The 13,308-nt window shown below is 47.6% G+C and overlaps 1 protein-coding gene across 1 annotated transcript in view; it reads left to right on the top strand.

Annotated features, from left to right (window-relative positions):
* Window positions 1-13,308, top strand: part of ITGB5 (integrin subunit beta 5) — a 58,011-nt gene that overhangs the window by 9,498 nt on the left and 35,205 nt on the right. Inside the window, exons 3-5 of the mRNA XM_068195337.1 lie at window positions 1,657-1,861; window positions 6,347-6,596; window positions 9,967-10,135. Coding sequence (XP_068051438.1) covers window positions 1,657-1,861; window positions 6,347-6,596; window positions 9,967-10,135 — 624 coding nt within the window. The remainder of the gene's footprint in view (window positions 1-1,656; window positions 1,862-6,346; window positions 6,597-9,966; window positions 10,136-13,308) is intronic.

The following is a 13,308-nucleotide window of genomic DNA, read 5'->3' on the forward strand; positions in this document are numbered from 1 at the left end:
TCCATTCTAATAGGTGGCAGCAGAAATGAGCTGGCAGGGGTGTTCACCTGGAGCTGTGTCTGGGTACTGGGAGAGTAGGAGAGCATCTCCCCCGATGATGGGTGGATAGGCCCAGGGGAACACCTGGACCCCACCAGCTTTTTGCTGGTTTTGGGTAAAACCACATCTGAGAGAAACTTTTCTCCAAGGCTGCCTGAAATGTGTGGCTCTGAAAGGCTGGGCGTTGTTTTCAGTTTTGCGAGGGATTCTGATTTTTATTTTGTCATGCTGGAGATTATTTAAATAGTCCCAGTCCTCCTTTTTTGGAAGTTCATCTGTTTACACAACGCGTTCCAAGAAGTTTGTGTTCGTATCCATCTGATGTGCCGTTGTCGGTTTCTTGGCTGGACCCTGCTGCTGGATGCTGGAATGCAAATCTCTCATTTTTCAAATAGCATTGGGACCTTGTAGTGAGAAAAATGCAGCTGGAAACCTGTGTGTCCCAGGGCCCTGTATCCAAGCTTGTCCTTGAGGGACCCCTGGAGATCACCCCATGAGGATCTGTCAGGAGCCTCTCCCTCCTTGATGTCTCTCCTGTCCTTTGCCATGCTGGAGTTTCAGCAATAAGTGAGGTTTGTTCAGCCTCACACTGGTTTTGGCTGAGCAGCTGAAGGAGGGGCTGGCATGGCTGCAAGCATCTTCTCTGCATTATTTCATGTCGTATTAGTCCCTCAGCCCTGGAGCTGAAGAGGGCTGTCTCTATTGTAGGACAGAAATAAGTAGGAATCGACTGTTGAAAATGAGTTTTGGGCATGTGACTTTTTCCCTTTGGCACTTTTGGAGAGAGAAAAAAAGGCATTCTAACAAACAGGCTCTTGCAAAAGGGTGCATTGTGTTCCCGGCTGTTCCTGAGCGCTGCCCTGCACAAGGCTGCTTTGTGCACCATGCATGGGGCTTGCAGCAAGGGCTGGAGCTCTGGCATGGGTGTTGGGAGACTCCTGGCCATCCTTTGGGAGTGGGGCTCTGCCTGCACCTTGCAGCCTGTGCTTGACTGTCTGTGGTGGGCACAGTGTGCATTTTCACCAGCTCTCGTGAAGTTCCTCCCACCTTCCTTACTCTCCACGCAGAGCTTGTGTGGGGAAGTGTGGTGTCTCACCCAGGGAAGAGGGAGCCACCCAGCCTGTCTTCAGCTTCACATCTTTACTTGGCTCTCTCTGGGCCGGTGGGTTTGTCCTGCTTCCCTCAGTACCACCTTTTTGTTCTTTCTTCTGTCTTTTGCAAAGCTCCTTTGAGACGAGGCATGTGCATAAAATGATAGGGATGGCAATGGGCTGTCCCTGCAGCAAACCAAGTGCTTTGCTTTGCTCTCTTGTGGCCAGGGCTGGGAACAGGTGCTGCCGCTGTGGCTGGGCTGAAAACGCAGGCTTAGGTTTCTGTTTCAGTGCTCTGTGAGCAAATTCAGTGTTCAAATCCTCATAGAACTTCCTTTTTTTGGTTGATCCTTTTTAAAAGCTTAAGGCTTGGTGCTGGCTCCTTCCAAGTACAGTCATCACAAAGGACACCAGCTTCTCCTTGTCATCGCCTAGCTGTTAGATACCAGCATGTCAAAACAAAGCCCCTGCTGTGGGATTGATGCATTCCCCTCCACTTCCTTTTTGTCCCTTCTTCACCCCTCAGGATTTCAGCAGCACAAAGTCCATCACATCCCGGTGCGACTTCCTGCAGAACCTGATTGCAAACGGCTGTGCCGGAGCCATCGAGAACCCCAGCAGCAGCATCAGCGTGGTGAAGAACATCCCTCTGAGCACCAAGGGCTCTGGCCAGAGCCACCTGGACGTCACGCAGATCACGCCCCAGAAAGTCGCCTTGAATCTTCGTCCTGGTGAGTCCCCGGCGGCTCTGTGGGGCGTGGGGGGAGGGAGAAAGGGTGGCCAGGATATGCCAAGAGCACGTTGTAGTTCGTGGCCTTGTAGCCCACTAAAGCAGGTGACTGCTGGCCCCTTCCACACCTTTGAACTTTGGTGGTGAGTCACAAACAGGTTTGGGGCTGGGGCACGTGTCTTCCATGAGAGGACACTGCTGTTGGGCAAAGTCAGTCAAAGCCCACCCACAACTGCTACCAGTAACGGTCTTAACACCTGCACGTGTTTAGGAGGACCCTGCTCAGCTTCAGAATGGAATCACTGTGTGGAAGGAGTTAAAATAACTTTGGTTCCTCCACTAAGCTGACAGGGCATGACTCTAAACTGAGACAGCTCCTTCTATAAATTGGAAACAAACCCACATATCTGTTTTCTGTCGGTATGCAAAAGGGCTAAGGCAGAAGATGGAGATTTGACCTTGTGACTCAGGCCTTGGACTGTAGCCAGGTCCCTCTTTCATTCTCCTGAGCCATCACTTTTCTTCAATCTTTTCCTTTTAATTAAAAATTAGAAGAGAACAGCTCATCTGAGCTATGCGAGCATGCTTGTTATCAAAAGTTTTTGCATGGCGGGGGGAGGCTTTAATGTGGGTTTAGAATTCTTGCAAAAATTTGGCAGCTGACATTTCTGAAGAGGGAAAAAAACCTCTTTATTGCAAAGATAAGAAGCAAATATAAAAGCTTGATTCATTATAAGTGATTGGTGTGGGTTTCTAAGGCATCCAGTTTTGTGACAGCTCTCACGAGCATACAGAAAAGAGAAATATTGATGTTTTGCCGAAGAAAAATGGGGGTTTGAGCTGGTGCTTATGCTATCAGTACTCTCCCAGAGCCTACCAGTTGCTACAGGAGTTTTTGTTTTAGTGTAAGTTGTCATGTTTTTCAATTAACTTCCTCAGCTGTCATTGGTCAGACCCTCAAATCTAAAAAAAAAATTGCTTCAAAGCCTTAAAATCAGATACCTGAGAGCAGTGACCTCTGTACATACATCTGGAGGCATGGCTTCTGCCACTGAATATTATGCTAAAAAAGGGAGCAAAAGGGAGTTGTAATTAGTGCTGTTTCTTGAGGCAATTCCTGACAGAAAGGGCTGGCTCAGCTTCCACATCTCATCTCCTGTACATCCACCTCCACGCACAGTGCCCGGTGCTCAGCAAATTCTGCTCTCCCAGTCCCTGACAGTTTTGCCCATCCAGTGTCCACTGCTCCAGTCAGTGGCAGGGTGTGGATATCCATCTCCCTGTGGCCTCCTGCGATCTGGGCTCATGGAAGCCTTGGGCTGCACAGGGCTGGTGTGCTGCTTCTGCCCACCCTAGTGGGGACCACACTCATGGCCATCCTCAGGTCTTCGTGATGGAGAAGCCCTCCAGGTCTGGGCTGAGCTGCAGGAGTCACCCTGAGGACCCCTGCAGTAATTCCCACTTGGAGTCAGTGAACTCCTCTTCCTGTGCTCCTCTTGCAGAGCATCCGAGTCATTGCAGGAGGAGGGACAAACCTAGATGTTTGTGATAGAATCTCCCATTTTTCTTCTCTTTTTGATGTTGGGCAACACTTCAGCTTCAAGCTGATGACTTCCTAAACCCTTGCATTAGCAGGCACAGTTTAAATTATCCATTAATCCTTGAGCTTGGGAAAACAGGTTTCACCCTGTGAACCCAAGACAAAAAGGAGACAATGTTGATTTAATTTTGGGCATGAGGGGTGTACTATTTCAAAGACAAATTCACGCGGTGGCCTGTGGCAATGGTGATCTTTTATTCTTAGACTGCTAAGCAGAAGCAGAAGGGAGTGGATTGTCAATTGTTTGCTGTTCCCACCCATGCAGTTTGATCTCGTCATCCTGTGGCAGAAGTCACATCCCCAAATCTGTGTCCTCGGCTAAACTCCAAAGGCCTTAAATTGATGTCCTTACAGGGTAGCTTTTGGATTGAGCATTTAGTTTTTATACTATTGCTTTTTAATCTTAAGCCCAGCTATAAAGCAGCATGTCCTAGTTAAAAGAAATAGAAATAGTGTAAACTGACTCAGAAAATGAATAGATGCAGCTGTGTTGCTCATCAAGCCATAAGCCTCACCAAGCAGGAATAAGCTGGATAAGCATGATTGTTGAGTTTATGTTTTTAAATTGACCAAAATAAAATTTTTCGTTTTCTGCACTGCTTCTGCATGATGCTATCCAAGAAAAATTTCTGAATTAAGCTCTGAGTTTAAAACTTTTCAGTAAAAGCCCTAAGGAGAGGATGGTGGCAACAGTATGTGAGGAAGGAGGGGGCTGGATTATCTCTAGAAGTGTGAGAGTAATACTGTCCATAGAGAATAATAAATTCTTTTGCACTTACATCTACATACATTAGCAATATTTTCTCTGACATAATTGGTTTGTGCAGTTAGGAATGAAAGAAGAACCCGCCAGAGGATCCTGTTGGTTTTGGTGCTTCTCAGGGACTAATAAATTTATAACTATTAAGAGAAGCACGTTTGATCACAGTATCCCAAATACCCTTTCTGGCAGGAAGAACAGTGTTTTGGAAATGAAAACGTTGCAAAATGCAGAGGACACATCCCCTTTTCCAGTGGGAAAAATATGTAGGAATGAAAAACATGGGCATGGGAAAGAATTTTCCCAGATTTAAACACATTTTTGCAGCACTGAAATAAAGTCAAGCTTGCAATCACAGTCTTTTACCCTCCAATCAGTGCTGACAGTTTTTGTGCTACATGCGTTATGTTCTTCTTTGTTCCCCCATCAAATGCGTGCCAGGTATAACGTGAGGCCCACCTGGACCACCTGCTGCACTCCACATCCCAGCCCTGTGCCCCGTCCTGCTCCTGCTGGGCAAGAAAGCTGGGGAGAGCATGGAGGAATATTTAATGCATGAGCTTCTTGCTTCCTACAGCAAGGCACTATCCAGCCCTGCCTTTTCCAGGTGGGGTTGCAGCAGATTGCTGGGAAATGCTGAAGGAGAAGGAGGGTGTGGTTTGAGGAGCTCTGGCTTGGTGCAGCCTGACCCCAGGTGCCAAGCAGGGCTGCAGAGCCCCTTGTGCTGTGCATTGCCAGCATGGCAGTTTTGGGATGCTGTTGCTGCTGTTAGCCTGGAAGTAAGTGGGAACAGCTGTGCTGCTGTGCACAAGGAGGAGAACAATAAAGTGGTTAGGGAAATGTTTTCACAATACTAAAAAATGTGAGTTACATTTCTGGGGAAGAAGAGGGGAAGCCACAAGTGCTTTGCAGAACCTGCCACTGCCCCAAGTTCAGCCTTGCCTGTGAAGGGCTGGGAGAGGGCAGAACTGGGAGCTTGGTTTTGAAAGGATCCAATTCCCTGGGGCAGAGACCCCAGTGAACTGGGAAAGGGGCTAAGGTGGAAGCTGGGAACATGGGATCTCCAAACCAGCCTGCCTGGTGAGGCTGGGGTTTGAGGCTTTATTTAGACCCCTCCCTCAGCAAAGTGAAAGGCAAACCTTTGTCACCTGCTGTTTGGCTCCACCAGGATGCATCTGGTGTGAAGTTGAGTTCACTTTGAAGCAACTTCAGCTTTTCTGAGGTGAAGGTGTTGCCTGTGGTGGCCTTCCCTGGCAGTCCTTCCAGAGGGTATCTCTACTGAAACCAATGTGGCAAAGGAGAAGGTCCAGGGACAGGCTTTTCTCTGCTTCTCTTCACATCTGCACAACCTGTGACTCAGCCCTGTCAGCTCCTTCCCTTGTGTTTGTCACTTCAGGAAGTTTCACCTCTGCCTCAGTGCTTCCCTGGGTGACACTAACAACTTTCTTTTTCACTTCCATTTTGCCCTGACTTGTCCAGCTCCGTTTTTGGGGGAGCTCCTTTTCAAAGGTGCTTCTTCCGTGTTTGCTTCACTTTGACTTCCCTGCACAGCTCAGAGGACATGTTGCATTCACTACGTGCTATTTTTTTTCTGATCCTCTTCCTTCTCCTGCTCCACCTCCTTCTCTCTTTTGTGCAGGACTTCTTGGACTGCCCCTGTTTTTTTTTGAGAATGTACTAAAGTGAGTGTGGGCAGGGTCCCTGTTGCAGTAGTCCATGAAATATCCATTTAAGGTTCACTCTGCTTTTCTTTCCTGTTTTCTAAGAAAACATCCCTGGACTGCACACTGGGCAACAGTGTTTTTCATGTGTCCCTCCCTTAGCTGTTCTCTCAGATGAGATGGAAAAACCCTCTCTGATACCTCCAAAGAGCTAAAATAGAGACATGCGCTCCATGTCTTTTCTTGCCAGCCAGAATGCTACATAGCTTAAGAGGACCCAAAGTCAATACCTGTTCTCCTGTTAGTTTCCGATGGGATGTATTTGGAAAAGCTTATTGCCCTCACCCTCTTCTTTTGAAAAGCGATCTGTCTGCTCTGCAGGGTTAAAACAAAAAAGTATGATCTGGATTTTAGTGTGTGCTGGGAGCTTCCTGCTCACCGTGCCCAACCTTTGTGTGTGTGCAGGTGACCGGACCTCGTTCCGCGTTCAGGTGCGCCAGGTGGAGGACTATCCCGTGGACCTCTACTACCTGATGGATCTGTCCCTGTCCATGAACGACGACCTGGATAACATCCGCAATCTGGGGACCAAGCTGGCTGAAGAGATGCGAAAGCTCACGAGCAATTTCCGTCTGGGCTTTGGCTCTTTTGTGGACAAAAACATTTCTCCTTTCTCCTACACAGCACCAAGATACCAAAACAATCCCTGCATTGGGTAAGTGGTGGGTGCACCCTGGAAGGGCAAGGCCTGTGTTTGCACAGAGCCTGGCTGCAGTCTTCATGTGCCTTTTTGCTTTAAATACTGAACCACACTTCAGCCCTGGCTTTTGGGCATGATGATGAGCCTGACTGTCACTGTGATACTTGAGCAATTCAGAGTAGGACAGCCTCTAATTTAGCTGTGGCTATTGGGAGATCTCTGCATCTAGACATGTGAAACTGTTGTACCAGGGAACCTGAAGCTATTTTTAAGTACCTGAAAAGGATGCAGACATAGCAGGCTTTTTTACAGCCTTTAAGGAAAAGGAGCCAGAGCCAGAAATCCCTGATTTCTGATCCTAGCTCTGAGTCATAGTTTGGCATTGAGTAAATCAATTAAGCTTTTTGTCTGCATTTTACAGATAAGGAGACCAAGGCAATGTAACTTCTTCTCAACAAAAATGTTTGGAGGAACGGAGATTTTTCGATGGACTATAGTGCTGATTAATGAGTTTTTATAGAGTGTTTTTAAGGTGGCAGACAGGTTTTTTCATCTTTATTGCTGTGGAAGGAAAGCAAACTGACAGTTACAAAAGACACAAATGATGTGGTTTACTTTGTGGTGATATCAGCGACTTTGTCCCTTTATTTCCTTTTTTTTCTGCTTGTGTCTTTGCAAGAGTCTTTTGTTTGCCTTTTAGCCACCAGAATTGGGATCAAGTCCATTGAATTGAGGATTATGCCAGAGCAAAATTGTGTGTAGGGAAGGGTGTCCAGGCTCAGATGGGTTTGGGTGTTGGCACTGAAGGATGGATACACCAGCAAGTGCCCTCCTGGGACAGTGTCACCACTGACAGCTTTGAAGTTCCCATCTTCACCTCATCCATCAGTGGGTGCTTCCTAGTCACGTAAGGACAGTGAGGAGAACCCTTTCATTTGAGCCATTTGTGGATACTTACATGGTAAGATCACCTCATGCATGGATGCCAAGCTCTGTGCATGCTCTGAGAGGCAGATAAAGACAGCTTGCATCAGCTTTGAGTTTCTAGACCTGCTTTTGGCACTGACCAAGCATTAGCATCTCACTGCACATTGCTTGTTGACCAGACAAAAATTATCCGTATTCGCTTTTCACCAGTTCTGTCCAGAGTGGAAAGTCAAATGGATTTTAACACTGAAAACTCTTGCTTTAATCATGAGGCAAAAGTGACCACACTGAGCCAGGGAAGGTGTCTCTGCCACGATGGCATTGCACACCACAATCTTCACAGCGCTTCTCCCAGAAATTCGGCATAGCCTCTGAGGGATCCTCTGTCATCTCCGTCATCCTCAGTCTCTGACACCTGCCCTCAGTCTGGGGACAGGCTCTAGCTGGAGAAATCTTGGAAACTTTGCTTGGCTGGTGTGTGATTTAATTGGAGTGAAAAAGAGTGAAACATGCAGGAGGAAATGGGTGCAGAAGGAGGAGAGGATGGAACTGGACAACTCAGCAACAAAGGTGTACCTGAAACTTCCAATGACCTTTTATCAAGAGCATCCAGAGCTCTCACCTCAGCTTTTCCCACCATGATCAGGCTATCTGTGTGTTCCTTTGGCTTTACCCAGGTGGTTGCATTTCTTTCTATTGGTTACTTTAAGCCAGCCTGGTCATGGGAAAACATTTAGGAAGGATTGCCCATGGCAGCTCATCTGGTAGGTGCTCCCTTCCAGTTGTCATGTGTCTCCATCCAAACCAGGGGTGCTGGCTCCCTGCTCTCTGATGGAATCTCCTTCCCCAGCCTGCTCTGTGTGGGGGCTCTGGCTGCTGCCATGTGTCCCTGGTGCAGCAAGGCAGGTTGTCAGGTGTGGTTTTGTTTGTAGCTATTTCTGGTGTCAAAACAATCCGTTCAGCATCTAAAATGCTGCAAGTAAACTCGAGCTGCAATGAGTGCTTTTTACCCCTGGTCCAGGCTCTCCCCTCCTCTTCCTTGTGGTGGTGACTGACTTGCAGGTCTGGGTGGGGTGCAGCCCTGTTTCCCTTGTCTCCTTCATCACCTCTGCTCCTGACTCAGCATCCCGATGGGCTAAGGGCAGCTTGCTGAGACCCTGCAGTGCAGAGGTTTCAGACATGGCAGACTCCTTGCCTTGCCCTGGGTGTGAGCGTGATGCAAGTCTGGATGTGGATCACTGGATCACAGCTCAAAAGGGATGGCTCTAATTGCCAGCCAAGCCCAGGGCAATAAGACCTGCCCCACAGTTAGTGAGGGGTGTGTGTGTGTTTATGGAAATCCCTGCTTTGGGGTCCCTTGTGAGGAATTTGAGTTCTCAGTGATGGTAAATTTTAAATACTACTTTGTGTAAAAAGCCTCTTGTAACTTAGCCATAGTGGGTCATGTGTCAGCAGAAGCTTTTAATTGTACTCTGGGTTATATGTTTAAAGATAAGAGTGAATTAGTGCAAGGCCAACTCCTATTTAAACACATTTCTTCTTAACCCTTCCCATCCCTTTCTCCTGCACACACTCACTGATTTCCCATGCCGCAGGAGCTGCTCTGCTGAGCTCTCCAGGTGAGCACCAAAACTGCCTTCTCATGGTTTTGTAGGGAAAATAAAAGGTTTCCTGGTAGCCTGCCAAGACATTTCTCTGCCTTAGGGTGCCCCTCCCACCTTTCTGCTCCAGTGGCGCCATGGGAAGCAGAGATGGTGTTTGCTCACCAGCTTGCAGGCAGAGTGGGAGGAAGCTTGAGCTGGGGTTGGTTATTACTCCATCTCATACTGGGCAATTGCCAGGTGCCTGGTCATGTGCTGTAGGTGTAGGGTGGCTCGTACTGGCAAGAAAACTGGATGACACAGTGAAAATCTATACTGCAGAAGAGGGGAAAGGTAGCTCTCAGCAGTGATGCTCCTGCCCTTTGACACCAGCCCACACGCTCTGCACGTGTGGGACACGGCTCCCATGGCCCTGCTGGGCTGCTGGAGAGGGTGGATCTGCCAAAATGCAGCCTCCCTATCACTGGGTCACATCCTTGGCTGCAGATTCCCAGTGAAAACCATTTTATGAGTGCTGAAACTGCAGAGCTGCATGGCCCAGGGTGGGCTGGTGCTCAGTGTCTCCACTCACATGGTACACGGAGAGAGGTATTCATTCCTGGTGGGATGTCTGTAAACTTCAGCTTCTGAAAGCCCCTGAGAGGAAAAAAAAAAAAAAAAAAAAAAAAGGATTCTACTGCAGGGTTTTGTAGAGAAATAGCCAGAAGTTGAAGTGTCCAAAATACAAAGCACTGTGAAAGTATTCCAACCCTCTGAACAAAATCATAGAGACCAACCTGGTAGAGCTGGGAGCTTCTGCAGTTCTCGGCTGTGGGTGTGGTTGCTCCCAGCTGACCACTCCTCTGTTCTTCCCACAGTTATAAGCTGTTCCCCAGCTGTGTCCCATCCTTTGGCTTCCGCCACCTCCTGTCCCTGACGGATAAAGTCGACCGTTTCAACGAAGAAGTCCAGAAGCAGAAGGTTTCCCGCAACAGAGATGCTCCAGAGGGCGGCTTCGATGCCATTTTGCAGGCTGCTGTCTGCAAGGTGAGTTGCTCTGATTTCTGGAGGTTCCTTCTGCTCTGTTCTCGAACCAAGGCAAAACTTCAGTTTACCATTTCTTGGAAGTAACTACTAAAATTTTTCTTGGACAAACTGAAAAATGCTTTTAAAAGTAGAGGCATTTGTTTTTATGTGTTTCTGTAGATAAACAGGCAAAGGAAAAATGGTTAATTCTTTTTCTAGCTAAAGGGATAAAAATGGAGCTTTTGCAAATGCAAATTTAGGGCTGAGATTTCATTACACAATTAGACCTTTGGTGCTGAGTGCCTGGGACAGAATCCTTCCAGAGTCAGATACACTTGTGTGCAGCAGTACTGCACACCAGCTCAGTGTGGTTTTCAAGGGTGTGTCAAACACATCTTACAGCAGTAGACCCATGTTAAGGGTTGGAGCTGGTTCCTACTGCTCATACTTTCCCTCTGTGTGTGGGGGGATGATCTCACCTCTGGGTGCTAATAGCCTTCTCTCCCTCTTCTCTCCCTCTTTGTCAGCAGAACTGGAGCAGAGTTCATTAGCTTGGTGCCATGTTAGCCATGTCCTTAGGGTTTTTGGAGATGCTTGCTTGAAGATCTTTCTGGAACAAGTAGTTGGGTTGCTCCATATCTCTTTGTCATGAATGAAAGTGTTTGCTCCACTCTGACATGAGGCTGAACTTGCCTGCTCATCAGGAATGGTTCTATTTGCTTTTCCCCCTATTGCTGCGATTTGCTTTGTGTTTGCTTCAGCCTTGCTTAGTCCTTTTGGTCGGGCATGTTTTCTTCTGGGTCTGAATGATGGGAGCTGGGAGATAGGCATGGTCTGTGGGAGTGATGGGATGCAGGCATGTGGGAAACCAGATCTTTCCTTGCCTGGGTTGGCTTCTCTGTGTTTCATGCTCTTGGCAGGACTGAACCTGCCCCACTGGGGCATCTTCCCACGGATATTGTTGTTGGCACAGCTACGGTGCTGCTCCCAATAACTGTGTGGATATAAAGTGCTTCTCAGTTTTGCAGAGGTGGCTCCCATGGTTAGAGCAGGGATGGCTCAGGATGGTGACTCAGTTGTGCCATTCACCATGTGGGTTTTTGCACTCCCTTCCACGATGTTACTGCAAAAACAGGCAAATATTTCCCTATGGTGCAGCAGTGCTTCAGTGTGTATCACAAGGGCTCATTTCTGAAGTGGTGGTGGAAGGCAGGAGACCTGCAAGATATTTCCTCTGTATTTGTGGCAGTCTCAGACTGTTGGTAAGGACCAAAATCTTTGACTGTCCTTCCTGAATGGACAGCCTGGTCCCTTCTAAATTTAGAAGATGAATTTAGATGCTGGTACCATTAAATTCAGGAATGAGCACCCTGAAGGAAAAGTGAGCAAAGATGAGCAAATGCACATGCATAACTGTTGGCATTATGTGGCAGGTCATGACAGTGAATTTCTGCAGCCACAGCACTTAATTAATTATTGGAGCTTGGGTGTGGGAAAGGAAGTCCATGAGCCTGGTGTGCAAGGCAGGAGAACTGGTTGTGCTGTGGCTCATGCTGCATTGGCAGTGCCTTGCTCTGGGCAGAGCAGCTGCCTCTCATCACAGCCATGAGCAGCAAAGATTCTGTCTGTCCAGAGTTCAAAAAGGCAAAATTTCAAGGCAGCTGATTGACATTAGGATGTTTGGTCCCATAGTCAAAAAGGGAACTTATTGCTTAATTTCCCTTGTGGTCCCTAAGCGAAGGCCCAGACTGGTCAGTGGCTGTGGGTTGTGGTGAGGCTCAACACCACGGAGATGGGTGAGGGTTGCCAGACATCTGGGGTGGCAGTGAAGTGCAGCTTGCTGACGAGGATGTTCTTGGCATGGAATTTTTCATCCTGCAGTGACTAATGGAGTATCATGGGGATGAAAACCCCAGAAACAGACAACAGTTTCTGTTAACTCAGGAACTATTCCCCTTCCCATGCAAGGAGAGCAGCATATGGGTACCTTGTTGACTTCTGAGGTGGGTTTCCACATCACTGCTGTGGCACCCCATTGCATCTCACTGGCATGCTCCAGCTTTTTCCAGGGTAGTTATCACCTTAGAAAGTCCCCTGCCTTGGGGACATGCAGTGTGTTGCTCAGTATCAAGGGGAGAGCTGGTCACAGCATAGCAGAACCTCGCTGTCTCCAAGCCATGGTGTCTAAACAAGGCCTTCTCCCCTTCTGAGGTGTCAGAAACAATACCTCCTGTGTTGACTAGATGTTTTTACACTGGAGTGCATAGCAAGCATTTCTTCTGCATGAGCTGCCTGAGGGCTCTGTAGCAGTCAAGTAATGTTTTGGCCTGGTCTTCAACGCAAGGAATGGGGAAAGTTTGTACAGCTAATAGAGACTAAGGAGCAGGCTCAGGGTTTGGCTCCTTTCTGAAAGATGAAGATATGGTAAATGTTATTCTCAAGGCAATGAAAGAGCCAGAGACAATAAGCCTTTATTCTGATGCTAAAATAGTATGCCAGGAATATTAATCAGCCTTCCATAATTACATTTTCCATTTGCAGTATTTTGGTTTTTTGCCATTCTCTAAGTGCAAGCCTCATATGGCTTGGTGGTATGTGTAAGTTTCAGATCTTATATGCTAAGATGAAGTGAGGAGATAATGCCAGATTGGAAAATAAAGCATCTTTTGGAATGGTTTTGATTGGTGCTTGCTAGACACTGGTAGCTGGAGATAGCCAAGGCATCTGGGAGACACTGAGGTGCCTTTCAGAGCAATACCAGCTGAAGGAGGTTTTAGCTTTTGATCCCTAGGGCATACTTGCCTTGCACCTGTATCTGTTTTTTGCTTCCAAGAAGGTCTGCACCTGAAAAACTGGTGAGGTTTTAGACAAATTGATGAATCCAGGGGGGTCTCCTGGCAACTGAGTCTTGGCAATTGAATGGCTTTTATTCAGTGCCCAAAGTATAAATGTAGGTATTTATTCAGGCATGGAAATACAGCCTTTGCACTTTTTCAATAGTATTTGGAGAGCTGTGGTGAGGCAGCTGTGGCAGTTTTGCCAGTCACTATTGGCTGTATGGAGTGAGAAGCTGGTTTTTTGGGGTACAGAAAGCAACTACAGCTGGTTGTAGGAGTAGGGGCAGGATCCATAGCAGCCCAAGCCCTGTGGAAACATGTTACACTATTTTGGGTCCAGTCCCACCCCTGCTTTAA

The sequence above is a fragment of the Anomalospiza imberbis genome, chromosome 7 (genome assembly GCF_031753505.1).
Source record: "Anomalospiza imberbis isolate Cuckoo-Finch-1a 21T00152 chromosome 7, ASM3175350v1, whole genome shotgun sequence".
NCBI lineage: Eukaryota > Metazoa > Chordata > Aves > Passeriformes > Viduidae > Anomalospiza > Anomalospiza imberbis.